The sequence below is a fragment of the Phocoena sinus genome, chromosome X (genome assembly GCF_008692025.1).
Source record: "Phocoena sinus isolate mPhoSin1 chromosome X, mPhoSin1.pri, whole genome shotgun sequence".
Lineage (NCBI taxonomy): Eukaryota > Metazoa > Chordata > Mammalia > Artiodactyla > Phocoenidae > Phocoena > Phocoena sinus.
This window is the reverse complement of record NC_045784.1, coordinates 66,443,173-66,466,060: the sequence shown is the minus strand read 5'-3', so window position 1 is coordinate 66,466,060 and position 22,888 is coordinate 66,443,173. Positions and strand designations below refer to the sequence as shown.

The 22,888-nt window shown below is 42.8% G+C and overlaps 1 protein-coding gene across 1 annotated transcript; it reads right to left on the bottom strand.

Annotated features, from left to right (window-relative positions):
- Positions 1-1,157: 1,157 nt before the first annotated feature.
- PGK1 (phosphoglycerate kinase 1) lies at positions 1,158-21,619 on the bottom strand. The gene is made up of 11 exons (XM_032620247.1): positions 21,416-21,619; positions 15,143-15,193; positions 12,385-12,540; positions 12,128-12,272; positions 8,756-8,859; positions 7,995-8,114; positions 4,900-5,014; positions 4,468-4,647; positions 2,392-2,569; positions 2,020-2,118; positions 1,158-1,648 (listed from the first exon to the last, which is right to left on the bottom strand). The coding sequence occupies exons 1-11, from the start codon at positions 21,478-21,480 to the stop codon at positions 1,608-1,610; spliced, it is 1,254 nt and encodes a 417-aa protein (XP_032476138.1). The 5' UTR covers positions 21,481-21,619; the 3' UTR covers positions 1,158-1,607.
- Between the last annotated feature and the right edge of the window lie 1,269 nt (positions 21,620-22,888).

The window sequence follows — 22,888 nt, the reverse complement described above, 5'->3', positions numbered from 1 at the left end:
CTGCTCATTCCTGAAACTCCCATTAAAATGACAGGAAAGAGAAAGGAGGGAAAATTACAAGGACAATAAAAGAATAAGAATGTCGTTGAAATCGCTTTGGCCTTTTGGCTAAGATCAAGTGTAGGATGTCATTAGATTTTCAGCAATGACAGTGAATCAAAGGCTTTAAGTCTGAGAAACTGATAGTTAGGCTGAAATTCTACATATAACCAAACAGGCAAATATAAGAGTTGAATAAAGATATCTTCAGACATACAAAAAATTTTGCCTCCTACGCCCTCAATTTCTCAGAAAGCTAGTGGAGTCTTTTTTTTTTTTTTTTTTTTTTGGGGTACGCGGGCCTCTCACCGTTGTGGCCTCTCCCGTTGCGGAGCACAGGCTCCGGACGCGCAGGCTCAGCGGCCATGGCTCACGGGCCCAGCCGCTCCGCGGCATGTGGGATCCTCCCGGACCGGGGCACGAACCCGCATCCCCTGCATCGGCAGGCGGACTCTCAACCACTGCGCCACCAGGGAAGCCCTGGAGTCTTGTATTTCACAAAAAGGAGAAGTAAACCAAGAAAGAAGGGGAAAACAGATCCAGGAAAGGGAAGGTTCAACACAGGAGGTTAAAGGAATCCCCAAGAGTTACCCCACAGGGATTTCCTCTGGAAACAGGAAACCCCAGGGCAACAGCTGTACAGCCAACATAGGGGGCAGCCAGTACAAACTGGAACAGGAACATAGAGTACTGCAGGAGGGACATCTCTAATAAAAATGAACCTACTGTCCCATATGTTTGAATATGTTGGGAATGAATCAGTGATAGATACATAGAAAAAAAGAAACTAATTTTTAAAACTATTTTTAACTCCAAAGAAAATTAAAAGATACATAAGTAAATATAATCATGGCATATGACATAGCTCAGCTGTGAATAATATTTATAATCACAATGTAGACTCTATTGATCAAATCTAAAATTATGACAAAACTATACTGGGAGAATTAAGAAGGGGACATACATATGGAACAAAGACTATAAAAGAGCTAAATCTTCCCATGTATGAAATCAAGAAGTTAACAGTTTAAGCATGTTACTTAGAAACATGGACGTAGATATCTGATCCCTTCCTCAAGATTCTGTTCTCACCCTAACAAAATATGACAGGAAAAAAATCCCAGTTTCAATGGATATTTTTATTATTTATTTAATAGATCACCAACTTCATCTCCCTCCTTACCGACAACTGGAATTTCATTTTGTTTCCATGCTGAGTGGTGAAACTATGACAAAGCTAATCAGAATAAGCTACTTCATAAAAAGAACTAAGCTAACACAGCTCACTTTCTTTTAACAGGCATAATACAAATATATGCACTCTAGAATGAACAACGGTTTAGTCTCTAAGAAATTCAAATGGGATCTTGAAGAATGTAGGCAAAGCCAGGGTGCAGTAAAGGTGAGCTGAGATGCCATACAACTGTTTAAGGGTTCCTGGTGCTACATCTCTTGGCCACTAGCCGAATCTTGACATAGAGGAAGATATTAGCTAATGCCAAGTGGAGATGCAGAAAGCACTAAGTTGACTTAGGGGCTATGCACAGGAACCAAAAGGCAGGAAAGTACTAAACACTGCTGAGAGCCTCCACCCCAGGAAGGACTTTACCTGTTTTTGAGAGAACACACACACACACAGTCAGCATTACTATAGGATCCACTAAGCCAGATCTGTCCCCTTCTATCCGCCCAATAACATATCAGCTCTTCTCTAGGGTATATGGCCAGGAGTTAGGTAACTTTTACATTTTGGGTCCCAGGTCTACTAGAGCATAACCTCTTTGAGAATAAGTCTTCCCATGTAGCCCTCCCCACCTCAAATGGAAGCCAGGAGCTTTATTTGAAACTCCTCCATTTGTACTGCCCAGCTAATGACTGCTAATGACACTATCTACCATCTCCACTCCATTCTATTCACCTCTCACTGCATAAACCCCATCCTTCCCCCAAATAAGTCAGAAAAACATTAAAGAACCTCACCTTCCAGGAGCTCTAAACTGGCACCACCTCCGGTGCTTACATGGCTGACTTTATCCTCTGTGTTCCATTTGGCACAGCAAGTAGCAGTGTCTCCACCACCTGTTGAATGAAAGCCAAGTAAAAAGGGGAAAGGAGAGAAAAAAGATTGGCACCAAAACTATAAGGCAATGTGCTCTCGAGCCCAAAAGGTAGCCGATAACCCCCCAAGTCCATCTCATTTAGAGGTTCCTCCATGAATTATATACCCATTTAGCTCTCAATATTCACCTGGCACCAAGGAACCTAGGAAAAGTTAACCATTTCTCCTCTACATTCCTCTGATCAGAATTCTGCCAGCTCACATTGGCAATAGCTTTGTACAGGACTCCTTACCTATGATGGTGATGCAGCCCCTGGAAGTGGCTTTCACCACCTCATCCATGAGGGCTTTGGTTCCTCGGGCAAAAGATTCCCATTCAAATACACCCACAGGTCCATTCCACACAATCTGCTTAGCCCGAGCAACAGCCTCAGCATACTTCTTGCTGCTCTCAGGACCACAGTCCAAGCCCTAAGGGGCAGAGTTAAAAGAGAGGATGAGCTACCAATAAAAGCTACTTAGAGGAGCAAATACCATACCTCCACCAAGACCAGAACTCAAGGCTGAACACCAGAGTGTCTTCTAGAACCAAAAGATACCCCTCATTCTTTAAAATTATAAACCTGTTCATATCCTTTATGGAAGATCAAGTCTAAGGGAAAACCTCAAAAGTTATTTGATAAAAACATTCTTAGCCACACTATTTTATGATTGTGTGTAACTAGATAAGTGGTTTTCAACTAGGGTCAGTTCCGTCCCTCCCTAGGGAACATATGGCAATGTCTCAAGACATTTTTGATTGTCATGATTTGGAGATGGTAGGAGGTTGCTTCTGGCATCTAGTGGCCAAAGGTGCCTTAAACATCCTATAAGGCAACAACAGCCCTCCACAACTAAAACTACCCGAGATGTCAATAGTGCCGAGGTTGAAAAACACTAAACTAGATCAGTGGTTCTCAAATCTTGTTGTGCATCAGAATCACCAGGATGTCTTGTTCGAGCACAAATTTCTGGGCCTTACCCCCAGTTTCTGCTTCAGCAGGTCGGGGGGCAGGGGGCAAGAATCTGCATTTTTTAATGAGTTTCAAAATGATGCTGATGCTGCTGTTCTCTTTTTAATTTATTTTTGGCTGCTTTGGTTCTTCGTTGCTGCACGTGGGCTTTCTCTAGTTGCCACCAGTGGGGGCTACTTTTCGTTGCGGTGCGCAGGCTTTTCTCATTGCAGTGGCTTCTCTTGCTGTGGAGCACGGGCTCTAGGCTGGCGGGCTCAGTAGTTGTGGCTCCCAGGCTCTAGAACGCAGGCTCAGTAGTTGTGGTGCACAGGGTTAGTTGCTCCACAGCATGTGGAATCTTCCCGGACCAGGGATCGAACCCATGTCCCCTACACTGGCAGGCGGATTCTTAACCACTGTGCCAGCAGACAAGTCCGATGCTGCTGTTCTTGAGACTACACTTTGAGAAACACTGAACTAAATAAAACCCACATGCCTATCAAAAGGAAAGTGATGGGACTTCCCTGGTGGTCCAGTGGTAAAGAATCCGCCTTACAATACAGGGGATGCGGGTTCAATCCCTGGTCAGGGAACTAAGATCCACATGCCACGGGGCAACTAAGCCCATGTGCCACAACTACTGAGCTCGCACGCCTCAACTACAGCCTGCGTGCCGCAAACTACAGAGACCACACGCTCTGGAACCCACGTGCCACAACTACAGAACCCACGTGCCACAACTACAGAGCCCACAAACCCTGGAGCCCAAGCACCACAACTAGAGAGAAGCCCACGTGCCGCCCGATGCAGCCAAAAATAAATTTAAAAAATAAATCTTAAAAGAAAAAAGAAATATGAAAGCTTAAATAATTCTAAAAAAAAAAGGAAAGTGATAAGCAAACTAGTATGTCACCATTAACAATTTTGTACAGCTACTAGAATGATAAAATATGGAGAACATTACAATCAGCTAAATAAGTCTTTAATACACACATAAATTTTTCCCTGCTTGCAATAATTATACTTGTACTATCTTAATGTTTTCATATAAGAAAAATTTCTTATACAGGTTTCTAGGCAGCAACATAATCCAGAACAGCCCAAACCATGAAAGTACATAGCATCATCCCCAGCACACAGTCAAGTACTTAATAAACATTAAATAGATGAAGAAAGAAAAAACAGTTTTGCCCCCACATTACTAATGAAAAGTCTTAGCAGCAATCTGATACCACTGCTTTTCCCCATGGATTTTCCCCAAAGGAGGGTCTCACTCAACATTTGTAGCCCTTCTTTTAAAATTCCCATTGGTTGGTTGAGTGAATGATACCAAAATGTATTTGTTCACTCATACTACAAACCACCCAAGTGACTCACCATCCAGCCAGCAGGTATGCCAGAGGCCACAGTGGCTTGGCCAGTCTTGGCATTCTCATCAAACTTATCAGCAGTGACAAAGTCAACAGGCAAGGTAATCTTCACGCCATTCTTCTCAGCTTTGGATATCAGGTCTTTGACGATCTTGGATCCCTCTTCGTCAAACAGAGAAGTGCCAATCTACACAGGAAAGTCAAGATGATGAAGATCAGCCTCTATACTAAGAATGTGATTACCTCACAAAGCAGACAGGAACAAAATACAACACAATACAGAGGAATAATTCAAAGACGAAAGAAAAACAACTTGCAAAATAAATAAAAATGGGAGTTTTTAGGGCTCATGTCAGAAGCTAATTTCCTTTTTAAATTTACATAACCGGCTATTTCTCATGGAGAGCTATTTCACATCCACTTGGCATTGGTTTCCTACCTCCATGTTGTTGAGCACCTTAAGGAAGGTAAAGGCCATTCCACCACCAATAATCATTTCATTGACTTTGTCTAGCATATTACTGATCAGCTGGATCTTGTCTGCAACTTTAGCTCTGGAAGGGAAAGCAAGAATCATCACCCAAAGAACAAACAATGGACTAAGGAACTGATATTACATAAAGCCTGAGTTTTGATATTAAGAGACAGGAACAGAGAAATGTCCCACAGAGTGACAGAAGTATTGGCTAACTTTGCCCTACGTTTCTCCAACCCGAAAAGCCAATCCATTACTAATAAATCCTTTTAAGGTGTAGCTCTTGGCGAAGAAGGGCTTAGAAGACTTACAATCATCTAAAGAAATCACAAGTTCCAAATAGATCTATTTTGCCCCTTCTCTCCCCCCAAAAATCAAAGGGTCAAGATTGCTAATTGTACCTGAGAAAGATTGCTAATTGTGGAATCCCTGAGCTCCCTGAGAACTGTCCTAATCCTAGAGCAGGAACCAGATTATATACGAAATGAATATATACTGAGCAAAAATAGATATTCACACTCTTAGGTCCATGCTCAGCTGCTAGAACATTTGCTTTATGGCATTCGTTATTCTATTGGACCATTTGATTCAACACACTGATTGAGCACTTACTCTGTGACAAGGTTCTAGGTCTCTGAGAAACATCACTGGGCAAAAGAGAAGATCCCTACCCCTTTGGAGCTTACATTCTAGTAGAGGGAAATAAGATAATAAACACAGATGTACCTTTCACCTCCGAGAGAAAAAAATATCTAAACAAAAGAAAAACATTCACTTGAAGCACAACCTTTAAAATCCTTCACATAAGTAATAGCTTGCCTTCCACAGATATTCTTATATATCTAAATCCCACCTAAATGAACCAATCACCTTGGGCCTATCTACCTCTTCATTCAATAAACAAGATGATACCTACTCTGTGAGAGGCCCTATGCTAGGATTTGTGAAATGGAGGTTCAAAACAATAGCGATGTGGGAGAATGGATGGAAAGAGACTATAGATATCTCACTTGTAAAGACTGGTCACCACCAAGGGTAAGAATGGATTAACTGTTTTATATAGAAACAGACACACACAGAAAGAAAGAGAGAGACAGAGAAAGAGGGAGAAACGAGACTCAACGTCTTCTAAAGAATGTGGGATGTTCTACAGATCAAATGCCCTGCTTCTTCAACAAATCAATGGAATGAAAATAATAATGAAGAGGGAACTATTATAGAATAAAATATACCTAACAAGCAAATTCAATGCATGGACTTCATCTGGATCCTTAGTCAAACAAACTGACTGTAAAAAGGCATTTCTGAAATGATGGAGAATTTCTGAATACAGACTGGGTATTAGATGACAGTAATAAAATTGTTAAATTTTGTTAGGTATAACACACAGTGGTTATTTAAAAGAAATCTCATCAGTTATGAGATGCATACAGAAGTATGAGAAATGAAATTATATGATGCCTAAGGCTTGCTTTCAAATACTCCTGACAAAAAAAAGGATTAGAGGACAGATGAAACAGGATTGGCAAAAATGCCAATAATTATTACAGCAGGGTGAGAGGTACCTGGGGGTTTATTATACTATTCTTTCAACTTCTGTAATGTTTGAGCGTTTCCATAATAATGGGGTTTTCTCTGCACCGTGCGGCTTGTGGGTTCTTAGTTCCCCAACCAGGGATTGAACCAGGGCCCTCGGCAGTGAAAGCACTGAGTCCTAACCACTGGACCACCAGGGAATTCCCAACACAACGTTTTTTAATAAAATGTAAAATCTTCCCCTAAATTGTTAATGTTCTAAGGAGACTACATTGCAAGAAAGGTGGCAAAAAAAACCCTCCACGTCAACTTCCCCAAAATAGCTATTTTAGGCAGAGTCCAAAACCTAATCATAACCCCTAGGTGGCACTCACTTCCATATTCCAGATCTACGGAAGGTTGGAGAACAAAGCCCAACTCCTAATCTCCAGAGAAGCAAAGATCAGAGTCTGACCTTTATAAACCAGTGCACAAGAGGGGCAATGATTCCAGGACACAGATAACAACCTATACCCACCTTAACTATTTTTAGGACCCTGAAACTGGGCTCATGAACCTGGAGAGCAACTACGCTATCTGAAATTGACACCCAACTCGAGTCAGCATTCATAGGGAAATGCTGAGTGTGTTCATTCCCGTGGAAAAAAAAAAAAGCCCCGCTCATAAGAGGGTCAGGAGCATCTAGCCATAAAGAGGCTGCCATCTAGATAGCCATGCCAAGTGACAAGATCTTATCCAAGCAGTCCCAGGTCTCTGTCACCTAAAATGTATCCTCCTAGCCTCCTGAGTTGCACTTCTGAAATTCGTATTTTTAACTAAGCCAGTAGAATATCACTATTCACAGGGTACCTTTCCCCACAGGAGAAAATATAAAAAGGTATGTGAGCTGGAGAAATGAGTTCCAAATGATATATTAAACACATATGAGGAGGTTTTCATATCTGAGAGGCTGAAGTGCTTCAAAAATCGTTAGATGAGCAATGGTGGATCTTTCCGATTCTTCCCTCCAGAGCCATTTTCTATCCTTTCCAGCCCTGTTCTCTGTCCCAGGAGGCTGACCTGAGTGGACTGCATCAAGGAGTTCCCTTTCCCTCTGACATCCAGCTAGGTTGCAGCCCATTGTGGGTAGGAGGGGGTACATCAGCAGGACATTAAAAGGAGATCAGAGTATCTATTTCCCTGGCTCCTTCCCTGCTAGATGACTATCCCTACATCCCTTGACCAAAGGCTACGGTTTCTATCAGAGAGACCTCTCCACGCAACCACTGTCTCTGGATTTTGGTAACCATCCCTTTCCTTTTTCCCTTCAGGCCTAGGGATGGTGATGACTGTTGCCCCAGTTTACTGTACTGTCCCTTCTGGGTTTCCCTAAACCCTACCCACACCTTTTTAGACAGTCCCTTTATTAAATTCTCCTCAGTCACCCAGTTTGATTGTGCTATCTGACAATAAACCACCCAAGTTATGGCCTACTACCAGGCAAAAACACTACTTAAAGCATGATCTTGAAGAGTTCTCCATACCCGCCCAGGATGGCCAGGAAGGGTCGCTCTGGGCTCTCCAAGGCCTTGGCAAAGTAGTTCAGCTCCTTCTTCATCAAAAATCCTCCAGCCTTCTCTGGCAGATTTACTCCCACCATGGAGCTAGAAATGAACGAGACATTCAAATGTTAGGTCAATCCCTAGCAATTCTCCCAATTCTAGAGGCCATCTCCTTATCACTGAAAATACTTTCACTTTTGAGATGCCAGGCCACCACGGTTGTCATGCCCAAACTGCAACAAAACACTTAGGTACAAGATAAGATTTTTGACTAATAATGCAGGGTCAAGGGGAACAAGTGAAAAGCAATGACCTAAGGTAGAATTTAAGATACCCAATTAATAGTCTTCAGGCCAAGGGTTTAATCACAATAAATAATCAGCCAGGTGATGACAACAGGAAAGGATTCCTCAGTTTGCTTCCTACTGACAGCCTAAGATTCCACTCCCACAGCATTCACAAAGGGAGAGCTCTCCACAAAATATCCCAAAGTGAGACAGAGGAACATCTTCCTGAAGCTCAACAAAAAGCTCCACAATTCTCAACATTTGCTTTTATTTCCTCTTTAGATCGGAGATACTCAACAAGAACCTCAGTGTAATTTGTAGCTCCAATTAGAGATAGAAGCCAAAAAGATCATAATATAATACAGAAATATCCAAAAGCAAACCAGAGCTTGGGCTGCTCAAGTAAACAGAGAAATAATGCTCCCAGTTTGACAATGAGCAAAAAACTTTTAGTACCTGTGGGCTCGGTGAGCAGTGCCAAAAGCATCATTGACATAGACATCCCCTAGCTTAGAAAGCGAAGCTCGAAAGGCTTCTATTTTGGCTGGCTCAGCTTTAACCTGCAGAGAAAAACAAAAAAAAAAAAAAAGGAAAAACAACAACACAGGAAATGTTGATGGCTCCAAAGACAACTGTAAAAGCATTTCATACCAAGAGTCCTCTTCAACACCTCTAAAGACCCTGAGTTGGTAGGATAGCAGTTTTTAAAACTAGCAACAGGATCTGTTCTTTCTTCCTAATATTCCAGGTCTTTGGGTCATTTCTGCATGTTTCTGCTCTCCTCCACCTTCCCTCAAATTGCAAGCCTAAGATTCCTGAACCACAGCTTAACCCCTAATCACATCCCACTGGCCTCTTTCCAGCTCCTAGGACAAGACTCAAATTATCCTTCTCTCTCCTTATCTTGACTCATTTCCTCATTCTAACATATTCTCCTTGTAAAATTTAGGATTATACTTGAGTCAAGCTGCTGGCTACCAAGACCTTTCTGCAAAGGGAAAAAGGCCCTCATACATATTCCTCATCAAAGCAACAAGGGCAGGCTGGAACAGAGAAGGCAGATGGAAACATGACAACAGAAAAGGACCTCAGAAACATTTTATATAATAGCAAAAGGAGGTAATTCATATAGCCTTCCCTGGAAGTTAGGGATCTGATAAAACAATACACTTCTACAAAAAAGAAAGAGGAACAAAAACTAGAAGTAAAACATAGGGCTTTGAATGTCGGCTCACTATCCAGGGATAATACCCACCATGCTCCCATAGGGGAAAGAAAGCAGGGCAGCAGGATGAACAGAGTCTCCAGTAGGAATTAAAGTGAAGATGCACAGGAAGCCAGATAAGAGGGACATGGCAGGGAAGAGCACAAAACAGATGTTTGTTTCAGTCACTGTCCACTCCCATTCTCCCATGTACTGAGAAGAAGGAGGCTGCCACAGATAACAGGTGCTTTCCTCTAATGAACCAAAGAATGCAGGGGCACTAATGCTAAAACTGAAGACTGTAGAGCCCCCATAATCTCTTTACAATGGAATATAATCTGCCACTGGTGACTGCAAGATGATGTGTGTAGTAATGAAAACACTGCCCAAATGGCAGGAGACCTGGGTTCTAGGACCAGGTCTGACGCTAATTTACTGTGTAACCTTTGTCAAGTTGTTCTCTGCCCCTGAAATCTTCCCATCTATTAAAAAGGGAAGATAACCCCTCTATTTAAGAAGAATTGTTTGAGGAAAAATGAGACAAACTGAAAGCTCTTCATGGAAAAGGTACTATAGAAATTAATAGTAATAAGAACCCATTTCTCATTTTTGATCTGCCAATAACTAGAAGGAAGAGAATGCTCCTAAAAAACCAATGCAGGGGCTTCCCTGGTGGCGCAGTGGTTAGGAATCCGCCTGCTGATGTAGGGGGACACGGGTTCGTGCCCCGGTCCGGGAAGATCCCACGTGCCGCGGAGTGGCTGGGCCCGTGAGCCATGGCCGCTGAGCCTGTGCGTCCGGACCCTGTGCTCCGCAACGGGAGAGGCCACAACAGTGAGAGGCCCGCGTACCGCAAAAAAAAAAAAAAAAAAAAAAACCAATGCAGGCACACTGGATAAAGGAAAAATTTCATGCCCTCACTTTGTTTTTATCCACTTTGAACTTATGGCTGGCTCCTGAAATTTCAAGCATGAAAAGCCATTGGACACTAAATGTAAACTAACTAAAAAAGACATAGACTAGCATAGTTGGTTCATCACTTCCTGAATAAAAGGTTTTGCCTCAATTTGCCAGTTGCCTCCTGCCATTTCTAAGCCCAAGCGTATAGCTGGTTGAGTTTCAGTCTAAAAGGGCACCAAATTTTAGGTCAGCATTTGACTCATACTACTCTAGCAAGACCATGCCAAAGGCAAGATAAGGCAAGACCAGAGCCTGCAGTGCTAAGAAAAGAAAGCAGGCACTGCTTGAAAGCAGGCACTGCAATGACCTTAAGAAATGTCAGAAGTACAACAGGAGCTTGAGATGCTAGCCTCAGAGCATCTTGTTCCACAAGATACTAAAGACCTTAAGAGTAGAAAGTACTTAAAGGGTGCTTTCAGCTTCCCTTCTACCAATAGGCAAATTCTAAATCATCCTCAAAGAGCCAGCTTTATCATTTAATATTTGAATTCTGGTTGTCGTTCACAGTAATCTATTTTGTGGGTTATCTATGGTTGCCTTTTTAAAAAATTTTTTGGTTTTTTCCCTATGGTTGCTTTTGCACAACAATGTCAGAGCTGAATAGTTCCAACAGAGACCGTATAAGGTTGTGGCTGACCGTATGGTCCACAAAGCCTAAAATATTTATTGTCTGGCCCTTTACAGAAAGTTTGCTGATCTAATGGACTGAGCTCTATATAAGGCCCAGCAACAGTACCACTACCTCTAACTTTAATCAAATGACTGCCTTTCTGAGACCTAGGTTTTTTTTGAAAATATGATGATATCTGTACTTCCTTAAGAAGAAATTCAAAGAAATATGCTTTACACTTCTTAAGAAAAATGTCTTAAACCCAAGGCAGTATCATCATGACCATCATTTACCCAACTACAATCAAATGTCCCAAATAATCCCTTTCCACTTGACTTAGGAAAGTACTTTTTCTGCTCACATGATTCTTTTATAAGAAAATCCCAATGATATCAAATTTAATTTAGTGTGTTAAAAGTATCAAGCTCAAGCTTTAAGTTAATTCCCCTTCTAAATAAAAATACAGATTGTCTTTCCATAACACACCAGGGCCTGTTGCTTAGAAAAACAGTTCCAGCCTTGACAAACAAAAAATCTAAAACTGGCTCTCCTGGAGGAACACCTGGTGTATCATGGATACTCACCCCCATGCCCCCAGCCAACAACCACCTGTGAATGTCTGCTCTCAGCACTTGGCAATCACAGCCTCCCACTTTGATAGGATATTATCACATACTATTAGAAAAAACAATCTTCATGTATCACAGGCCAGGTGTGTAACAAAGGGACAATTAGAAGCAGCATGTTCACCAAATCCTCGTACACCCAAATGGTGTTCACGTATTTTTCCAATGTATTTCAAAACCACTTGAGCATCATGAGGAGGGCTTCTGGGATGCTGACAATATCCTATTCTCTGACCTAGGTGGTGGTTACACAGGTGTGCTTACTTTGTGATAATTCATCAAGCTGTGCATTTGTGCATTTTTAATCGTATGCTGTACTTCAATAAAAAGCTGTCAAAATAAACATGAGTTTCCTCTACTCTTCAATCACAGTCTCTTATACACTCAGCCTTCCTCACCCTCACTAATGTCAAAATCACAGGTCCTACCTTGTTCCCAGAAGCATCTTTTCCCTTCCCTTCTTCCTCCACATGAAAGCGAAGGTTCTCCAGCAGGATGACAGACCCAGCAGCTGGGTCAGCACAAGCTTTCTCCACTTCTGGGCCCACGCAGTCCTTCAAGAACAAAACATCCCTGGGGAGAGCACAACATGGAAAACACTTGAGCAGTCAGAAAGTTAAGAACCAATAACAACATGCTTGACAACATCTGTCACAGTCCACCAGCACCAGAGCCTGAAACGTACTTGCCCAGCAGAGATTTGAGTTCTACAGCAACTGGCTGCAAGGAGTACTTGTCAGGCATGGGGACACCATCAGGCCGGCCCAGGTGGCTCATAAGAACAACTGACTTGGCTCCATTGTCCAAGCAGAATTTGATGCTTGGAACGGCAGCCTTGATCCTGCAACCAAAAAGAGAAAACAGGTAGAGTAAGGTTACTCCTAAGAATTAGTGGTAACTATTCTATTCATGGCCTCATAAAACATAAAGCCCCCTTTCTTCTCCAAATTCCTTCAAATCTACTGTCAACAACTCAGCGATGGTCCTCAGGTCCATGTGCAGAGGAAGAAGTTAATTAGGATGTCAACCCTCCCCCTAGGATTATACAGTCTCATCATGTTTTGCCCCTTGTGCAGAAAAGAGTTAATATAGCAGGACTGAAGCTGTTATCTTCAGAAGGACCTGCTGGCAAGGTTGGCCCTTGGCTGCTATCTGGGAACTTGGCTTTTGAAGTGGTCCCTCAGTTCTCTGACAAGGGCTGCTCACAGTTCCTAGACTGTCTGTACAAACAAGGTGATTTACGCTCAACACTTGCTCCCCTCTAGGAGGAATTTTGGTAGTTGCTGGGCAGAGGGTGCCTATGTGATCAGCTGCCAGTAAAAATCTTGGGAGCTGAGTCTCTAAAGGGCTTCTCTGGACAGAAACATTGCACACAATTATTGCATTTTTCACTACTGGAGAAAGGAGCACGCTTGGTGTGTCCCATCATAAGAGGGAGAAAGCATGGAAGCCCATGCATGGATTTCTCCAAATTCTGCCTGTGTCTTTTCCCCTTGCTGATACTGTCATGCATCCTTTCACTGTAATAAACTTTAGCAGTGAGAACTATATGCTGAGTCCTGTGAGTCCTTCCAGTGAATCACCAAATATGTGGGTGGTCTTAGGGACCCCTGAAACATCCTAAGTGTTTGACTGTGGAAGAAATATAAAATTCCCAAATCTTGAAACCATTACAAGAAATTTGGGGAAAACTGAAAAACATGTAACTTTTCTGCACCCGTTACAGATCCTAAGTCACTTTTTTATGTAGGTAAAAATAAATACATTATATAGAATGTGGTTTACATAATGCATTGCATTTACTAAATTATAGTTTAACCTAACATTTATTAAACCTCCTTTAAACACTTCAAATTTTTGTTACAAACTCAATACTAACTTTCCATTCTTGGCAGTCTTTAAGAAATTAAAATCGATAACAAAGAAAATCATTTATTTATTCAAAAAATATTTATTGAATGCTTCTTTGGTGGCAGCTACTATATCAGATTCTGAGAATACAATAGTAAATAAAATAGTCTCTGTTCTCATAGAAGTGGTAAGAACTATGGAGAAAATAAAGCAAGGTAGGGGGACAAGAATGACTGGAGAATAGTGGTGAAGAGGATTTTAGAGAGGGTGGCCAGGGAAAGTCTCTCTGATAAGGTGACATTTCAGCAGAGAATGGAATAATAAAAAGCCAAGTTATGTTTCTAAAATATCTTATGCTACTTGGCAGATATAAAAACTCATTTATACCAAATAAAGATGAAACCTTCATCAGGTACAACGTTTGCCCAATGAAATCAAATTAATCTTCAGGGCTATCCATTACTGGCCAAGTCCTATTATTTCTAATGCTTCATTTTGTTAATCAACTCCATGGAGTTCTGAAAATGAAAAGATCTACTCAGACCTGTTTCTCTGTTTTTTACTTATAAAATACCTTGATAGGCATATTTCCAATCTTTTATGTGTGCTACAGAAAATAATGAAAGCCAAGAAGGGTCAGAGGTGCCTTGTACAAAGACCTTCCACTATGGTGCAGCAGGGATGTGCTTGGCAAAATGCCAAGCTCTATTCTGGGGCCAATATCTGAAAGTGTTCTGAGTCTATACTTGCACTGTACAATATGGTAGCCATTAGCCACAGGTGTCTCCTGAATACTAGAAATGTGGCTAGTCCAGATTGGTATGTGCTGGATCTCAAATAATACCAAAAAAGTTAAATGTTCCTTTGATTAATTTTTAATTGATTACATACTGAAATGATTATTTGGGGCTTACTGGATTAAATAAAATGTATTATTACGTTCACCTGTTTCTTTTTACTTTTTTAATGTGGCCACTAGAAAATCTTAAATTACATGTGGCTCATATTATATTTTTATTAGACACTGCTGGTCTATACCATTGGAACGTACCTTTCCAGCTCAAACCTTTCATTTAAAATTTAAAATAAAACCTTCTTTTACAATCTAGTCAAAAGCAAGAGCAGTACTATCACTTAAAATTTCTGCTTCTGAATCTAGGAGCCAAGACATTTGGAGCAGCCTAAACTGACTGAAAATATTACTTCTGTAGTCTTTTCCCTTAAATCAAAATTCTCAAAAACTGATTTTATCAGGGCCAGCTAGAATAGAGGCTTGTAAAACTACATGCACAGTTCTTCATTTTGCAAGGGAAGCCAAGTAACCGTAAACCTTTATATTCTTTAAAAATGCATAACACCAAATTCTTCAAATTTAAAAAAAATGGGAGGAGAAAAAAATCGCTTTCTTAAAATGATTTTTTTCAATTTCTAAATTCTCATAAGAAGGCAAACCAGATGGTGGGTTGTTGAAAGCCAAGATCACATGGCTTAAGTTATCATAGTTCTACAATAAGGAAGTGAAACCATTTCATCCCATATACTCAGACCCAGGTACATCATAAACCTAGCTCAAGGATTAGCAGGGACATTACCTCTGGTTGTTTGTTATCTGGTTGTTCTTCATAGGAACATTGAAGTCCACTCTGAAAAAGAAACAAAGTGTTGGGTTCAGAGCCATGATCAATTTTCCATTCCCCCAAAGATTAGGAGAGGGACTTTTAGTGAACCAGTTAAATAAGTTGAAGTTCAAAAGTCACCTTAAAAATAATCAGCAGTATCAGAAGATGGTGATTAGCCATGGGGACGAGGGTAGGAGTAGTGACTGGGATAGGACACCAGAGGGAGCTTCAGGGGTTCTGGTAATGTTCTCTTTCTTGACCTGGGTGACAAATGTGCTCCTTTAGTGATCGCTCTTTGAAGCTTATGATTTGTGCCCTTTTAGGTACATATCTCATACTTTTTAAAAGAGAAATTTTAAAAAATAAAAAACAACTTAAATCACAGGAACTAGCCCTGAAGACCAGGGAAGCTAAAGCCAGTACCATCTAAAAAGATTTCTATGTGGGCCCAGCATGATAGTATCTAATAACAGTGGCAGCTGGAGGAGTGAAGGGTTATAGGGAACACGTCTGGATTTTGATTCCTTTGATAGTATTTCTGGGTTCTAAGGAAGCAAACATTATTCAAAAGAAAAAAATTAATTGGAACAATAAAACATGTCAAGAGAATATCATTCTTTTGGGAGAAAGGCTGGGACCTCGGGACTAGAAAGAAACCCAGTATCCAAGACCAAGTTCAAACAGTATCCTTCAAGCAAAACACAGACAATAACAAAAAGACAGCCTCTTTCTAAAAGCCTGAGAGGACACTTTGCTGTACACCTGAAACTAACACAACATTGTAAATCAACTATACTTCAATAATTTTTTTTTTAATTAAAGAAAATAAAAGCCTTAGAGGAGAGGATGGAACATGTGACCCTGCCCACCTGACAAACTGGCAATTAGAAAAGAAGTGATCCAGATAGCACAAGCAGGAAATTCCCTGGCAATCCAGTGGTTAGGATCCACTGGTTAGGACTGCTGGGGGCCAGGTTCAGTCCCTGGTCGGGATCCCACAAGCCACATGGCACAGCACACGGCCGGGGGTGGGGGGTGGGGGGGGAGTTGGGGGTGTGGGTAGCAATTTACTGCAGTCTCCTTTCTTACCCAACAGATTGCTGCTTTACCATTTTTAAGAACTGATCATTCCTTCCCCCTTCTTGCTAACTCCTTAGAACCTCGGGCTACTTCAATCTGACTGAAAACAACGATGTGTGATAGCTATCTGTAAGGTCTAAGTTTTGCCTGCCAAGATCCTTTTTAAGTGATTTTTTTCTCATCTCTAGAATGGGGATGATACTACTATCTACTTCACAGTTATTGTGAGAATTAAATGAGTTACCGATTTGGAAAGTGCTTTGGAGAGTAACTGATACACAGTAAGTGCCATAAAAGTGGTAGCTATTGGGCTTCTCTGGTGGCACAGTGGTTGAGAGTCTGCCTGCCGATGAGGGGGACATGGGTTCGTGCCCCGGTCCGGGAGGATCCCACATGCCACGGAGCGGCTGGGCCCATGAACCATGGCCGCTGAGCCTGCGCGTCCAGAGCCTGTGCTCTGCAACGGAAGAGGCCACAGCAGTGAGAGGCCCGCATACCACAAAAAAAAAAAAAAAAAAAAAAGTGGTAGCTATTATTATACATGCTAAGGCTTCTCCAAAACGTGATTCTGTGATCTAAAAGGCAGATCAACCATTACTAAAAACAGCTAGCAACACGCACTAAGGGACTACTGTGAAGGTATGACCTAGTCAAAAAGACTGCTGCCATGTTTGACCACAAAGCTCCATCACTAGGCCTTCCTCTCTAAGGCTGAGGCTTGGCAGACAATTACAAAATCCTAGATCTACTAAGAAGACCACCAATTTCCTATGTCCCCTAGGTCTGTAGTCTAGTTCACTGAAGAACAGCTTTTCCAAAGGTGAGTTGAAGGACTAATTCTATATTCAAACATTTTAATTAAAATCTTAAAAAAATAAAGGCAGTATGCCTCTAAAGAAAGAAATACAGTCTACTTAATTTCAGGCTACTCGATTCTGATTCTAAGCATCTTCTTTAAATATCCTGAACGAGGCCCCTGCCAGCCTTAAAGTGCATTCCAAAGAGGACAGAGTATCCCATTACCAAGAGTCATTTTCTCCCACCCCCTGCAGCCTCCCAGAAGGCCCACATTCAAAAGGGCTACGGGACTTCCCTGGTGGTCCAGTGGCTAAGACTCCGCACTCCCAATGCAGGGGGCTAGGATTCATCCCTGGTCAGGGAACTAGATCCCACATGCTGCAACTAAGAGTTCGCATGCCGCAACTAAGACCGGGCACAGCCAAATAAATACATAAACAAAAGGGCTAATGGCAAGGGGCTGAGCATAAGCCACCCTTGCAGTGCTGCTCCCTACCCCCAAGCCCTGACAGAGAAGTTCTTTGGAAACATTCAAGAATCTCTCTCATCTATCCACGCTGCCATGGCATAGCTTACTGATGAGAATTGGACTTGTACTCTCTTCTCATTGTTTGTGGAATATCTTCCCTCATCATCCCTAGACTCTCAACAACAGGTCTGCTTTTAGCTTCTCCTGTCTAAGGACTCCACCACTGAAACTGCTCTGACCTACACATTCCACTTGTTCTGTGTAAAATCTGCACCCCTTCCTTTTCCACTTCCCTTAAACAATCCCGAGCTTAGCCTCAGGCACAAAGTCAGATATCACTACACACCAATCATAATGGCTGAAATTTAAAAAATGACATCAAACGCTAGTGAGGATGCAGAGCCATTGAGCACTCATATACTGCCAGTAGGAATGTAAAATGATGCGGCTGCTTTGGAAAACAGTCTGGGAATTCCTCAAAAGTCTAAGCATATGACCCAGCAATTCCACTCCTAGATGTTTACCCAAAAGAAATGACAGCATATGTCCATACCAAGACTAGTGCACAAATGTTCAATATTCACAGAAGCTTTATTTGAAATAACCCCAAACTGGAAACAACCCAGATGTCCTTCAAACTGTGGACCATCCATACGACAGACTACTACTCAGCGATACAAGGAATGAACTATTGATACATGCAACAACATGGATAAATCTCGAGGGCATTATGCTGGGTGAAAAAATGCCATCCCAAAGGGTTATATACTGTGATTCCACTTATATAACATTTTTGAAATAACAAAATTTTACAAATGGAGGAGAGATTAGTAGTTACCAGGGGTTTAGGAACGCAAGGAGAGGGGCCACGACTCTAAAGGAGTAGCATGAGGGAGATCTTGGCAGTGCTCAAACAAAACTAGTTTTGTATCTTGATTCTGGTGGGAGTTACACAAATCTACACATGTGATAAAACAGCAAAGAATTATATACTTTATTCCAATGTCAACTTCCTTCCTACTCTTGATATTGTACTATAATTATGTAAGATGTATCCAATGAGGGAAACTGGGTGAACACAGGACCTCTCTATACTATCTTTGCAACCTCCTGTAAATGTACATAATTATTTCAAAATGAATCTTAAAAATATTAATTTAGTTGTAATAAAGATATCAAGACTCTATCACCTGAAATCGCAGGAGTCCAGGCCCAGTTCCATTAAAAGCTCTCAGAGGAACCATTCCCACCCTCGCTTTACTGCCCCTGACTAGAAAATTGGGGTATTACGGCTCCCTTAGAGACTTTTTTTTCCTCCCCTGCTCTCAGTTCTTCCTCCCTGTTTCTTCTTCCACTACACCAAGGCTGTTGCTTAACAAGTTACAACAGGTTAGGGAAAAAACAGTGAGGTTTAAAAAAATAGGGGGAGGGAGAGAGGTGGGGGAGAGCAAGCAAAAGGGAAGCGCTTCACAAGTCGGCAAAGGAATAAGACTGGCAACCTATGAGAAGAAAAAAGGAAATGACATTGCAAAATTAAACAGGAAATTTACTCAAAGGGCTATAAAGTCAAATGGAGTCCTAAAAAACTGAGGTAGAACCTGGTAATTAGCCAGAGATTTCTGGCTATCTGAAGTTCCCTCAACAAATCAGTCAATTTCCCTTGGCATTCAAAGCAGGGGCCCGAAAACTCTACAAACATCACAGCTCCCTTTTGCAAGATAAAGAGAGGAGGCAAGTGAAGCAGCCACTACTCCAGAGGCCCCACTTCCGGAGCACTGCCAGCAAGCACCACATAAAGGCAACTGAGACAAAAAGAAATTTGAGCTGATGAGGCATGGCTGCCTCTGTTCTAGAGCTACATTAATAATCTGAGAAAAAAGCAACTTCCTGTTCTCAGGCCAAATAAGTTCTATCCAGATTACAGGGAAAAATTATTGACTGCAACCTTCAGCGGACAAAGGTCTATTTTAACCTGTCCCTATTCACTATGTCCAAGAATTTAGAGAATCTGGTTGGTAACCAAGGAGACCCAAATTCTAGTCCTGGCTCTACCACCAACTTGCTAGTTCAGTGACCTTGGACAGGTCATTTTCCATCAGCAAAACAGGACTAGTCAATCATTTCAAGGCTCAGGGTTAATCTGTGTTAAATGAAACTTTGAGCCCTTGGGCAGAAACATATTTCATATTAGGTCCATAGGGAGAAAAGATAAGCACCTCCTCTAGTCTCACTCCCAGCCAGCCCAGATAATTCCTCAAGCCAGTTTCCCTGGGAAGAGAGGAGATAAAGCCCAAGACTGCAATTGTAGGAAGGTAGCCAAGATGATGCCCCATCTCTTGTCTTTCAGCTGGTGCCTGCATCTGGAAAGGTCAGCCTTGAGCACAGTGGAGACGGGAGGAAATCACTAAAATCTAAGATCTAGTTGCATGCCAATGTCCACTTGTCCTGTTTTTCATAGGGTCTATCCACCTTCCTTAAGAGCATCTGAGGGGTAGATAGGGCCCTTATCTAATACTAGGATGGCTATGATTCCTACTTTGTCCAGATTGCAAAGGACTAGGTGATTTAGCAAAAGGGGGACACCAGGTGTTCTTCATGGCCATAAGGCATTGAGTTCTTCTAATTATTTCCATAGCAGGGCAGAGAAGGCCAATTGCAAACTAATAGTGGCCATAATGAAATAAGAGGGAAGGGGAGAGCTACATGAACTTTTAGGGTGTCCATACAGTTCACTAATTCACGGTGCCTACCTTCGTTTAAGCCTTAGGTAAAGGGAGATCCCCTACTGCTTTCTGCATCCATTAATATCCAAAAGTTGCCCTCTCTTGAACCAGCCCAAATTGGGAAAGGGGCTGGATCACATCATGCACATGCCTGCCCATCAATCAACCACTTCCCTAAAAGGACAAGACTACACAACGCTATCAGTTCAAGCCCTTATGGCCCCCACAAAAGCGCCACCCTTGGATCCTGTCAAGGTCAAGTCCATCACTTACATACCTAACTGAATTCCTGCACTTAGCTCCTGGCATGCACGAATGTACATGTTACGAAAAGGATAAATGTAAAAGCTCCACACATTATACTAGTTAACTATGGCAAACAAGGGAAAAGCCATGTTGGTAAGTGACCAGGAATCCACATGTTTGGAGTAAAAGACCCCAAAGCGCATGGGGAGCCTTCCCCACTTCTAATATCCTGCTTCTCTAGCCACCTGTGGGGGTGAGGTTAGAGAACAGCAAGAATGAGCAGCCACACCCTGCTCTAGCATTACCCAGTATGTGGCACAAACCTCGTGCAAAACCCATGGCCTGTAGTCCAAAGACACGTAGAGTGGCAGCAGCCTGTTACATAAGCCCTGCAGGGCCTCCTTCGGTGCGCCCACCCCACCTCTCCCTCCCACCCCCAACGCTTTAGTGGGTTCTACTCCTGAACAACGAAATCAACATTCTCTGGGAAAGATGTCCTTTTGTGCAGGGCCGTTTCTGATTTGTCTGGGACGGTCTACGGTGGTGGGGGAAGGGAAACTAACCAAATGGCCTTTCAAGGTCCCTTCCCTGGGGGTCTAGGCATCTGCAGGCTAAGCATCACATCCCACCTCGCTAACTGGGAACTGGAGGTGATAGAACTGCCTTTCAGAAATAAGAGAAGAGAGCAAAATGGATCCCTGCAATCTGAGCCCTTCCTGGATGGATCCAACCCTGCAAAGGGCAACTTCGGCTCACTTTTTGGGTTGGGGAAAATGAGGTTAGAAACCGTTAAATCCGGGCAAAGATTCAGCCACAGTGGTGGGCAGCCCAGTCCTGCAGGGCTAGGACCCATGGGGCCGAGACGAGAACTAAAGTTCACTTTGGGCAAGAGAGAAAGCAAGTCGGCCCCGGCCTAGTCCCGAGGATTACCTCATGATGACCCGCTTCCCCTTCACGTCCATCTTGTCCAGAGTCAGCTTGTTAGAGAGCGACATCTTGGCAATTCAGCGGCAGCGAGAGGCCTGGGGAAGACACTGTGCAGCGACAACGGCAGAGACTGCAACCGACTCGCGTTCGGAACGCGTGGAAAATGCCGAGCGCCTAGCGGGCTCGATCGCCCCGCCTCCCACCTCTCCCCGCCCCTTTCCGGCCGCCGCACCCAGCTCGCCGGCCACTCGGGCAGCTATAGGACGCGGCCCGAAGGCGCCTGCGCGCTGCTATTGCTCCAAGGCGCTGTCAGTCTGCGAGGGCGGTGGTGGGACGTGCTGCTGCCATCTGTCACGTCCGGCACGCAGCGAGCCGCTGAGAACCTTCGTGACCAGAGGCGGGCGGCGGTGCCGCCGGGCCGGCAGGTGGAGGAAAAGGGAGAGGTTGGCGCCGAGGGGTAGACGTGGAGAGTCTGAGGCCCAAGGCCGCCGTCTCGGTCCCTGCGGCCGCGCCCAGAGCAGCTGCAGCGCCACGCAAACCCACGACAGCCTGGGGAAAAGCGCCATCCCGCACGCACCCCATGGAATTGCCCGCAGCCATATCAGGATAGATGCAAATGGCAGCTCCTTTTGGAAAATTTCTGTTTTCCTGGCTCCCCCAAATGGAATTCTCCGTAAGACTGCTAAGGGGCCTTTAAGAATTGAGACCTCTCAGAAGTTGGGAAAGGCCCTGGTTCCCCCTGTCCCCCCCCTCACCTTTTTTGTAATAAGTACAATGTAATTGTTTGGTTACGACATGAAGCTAATGGCAAACGCTTAGAGCATTTTTCATATATTAACTCACATTGCTCACAAAACTCGCAATCCTCATTTTACAGATGAATTAACTCATCTACAAAGAGGTTTAATGACTTGCTTAGGGTTTCAGATCTTGTAAATGGTGGATTCAAACCTAGGCAGTTAAGATGTAGAGTCCATACACTTACTTAACTATAGTATAGTACAGACAACCATTGCTCAGAACTAGGCACTCGGGTCCAACATGCTTACAGAGTTGGCTGGAATGAAGTAATTTGAGTCAGAAACAAAAATTTCCCACATGGCACTCAAGGTCCAGGTAAGATGTAGGAAATATTAATTCATAGTGCATTGGTATTGAGACACAAGTTCAAAGTTATGAGCTAAGCATTGGTGTCTTTTAATCCTGTCAGTGTATATTTGGGAAATCTCCATGGAGTTACTTCCAACTGAGTCTGCATTTGAGGCCCGGATGGGCCTTCTGGCCTCCCGGTGATCAGCTCTGCATATATTTAGCGCTTATTTCACTCCACCTGGGTTACTGTGGTAGTGGGAAGCAATTCCTTTTGGATAAGATAGACTAGCAACCAAGGTTGTCAGCAAAGAAAGCAAAACAAGCATACAATCTGACACACTGAATTTAATAATACTTCCCAATTATTGAGCGCTTGCTGTATGC

Coding starts and splice junctions, on each gene's coding strand:
- PGK1 (XM_032620247.1), bottom strand. CDS start 21,480: ATGTCGCTCTCTAACAAGCTGACTCTGGACAAGATGGACGTGAAGGGG. Junction 8,860..12,127: donor AAGATGCTTCTGGGAACAAG/GTAGGACCTGTG, acceptor TTTTCTCTGCAG/GTTAAAGCTGAGCCAGCCAA. Junction 2,570..4,467: donor GCATACCTGCTGGCTGGATG/GTGAGTCACTTG, acceptor TCTGCCCCTTAG/GGCTTGGACTGTGGTCCTGA.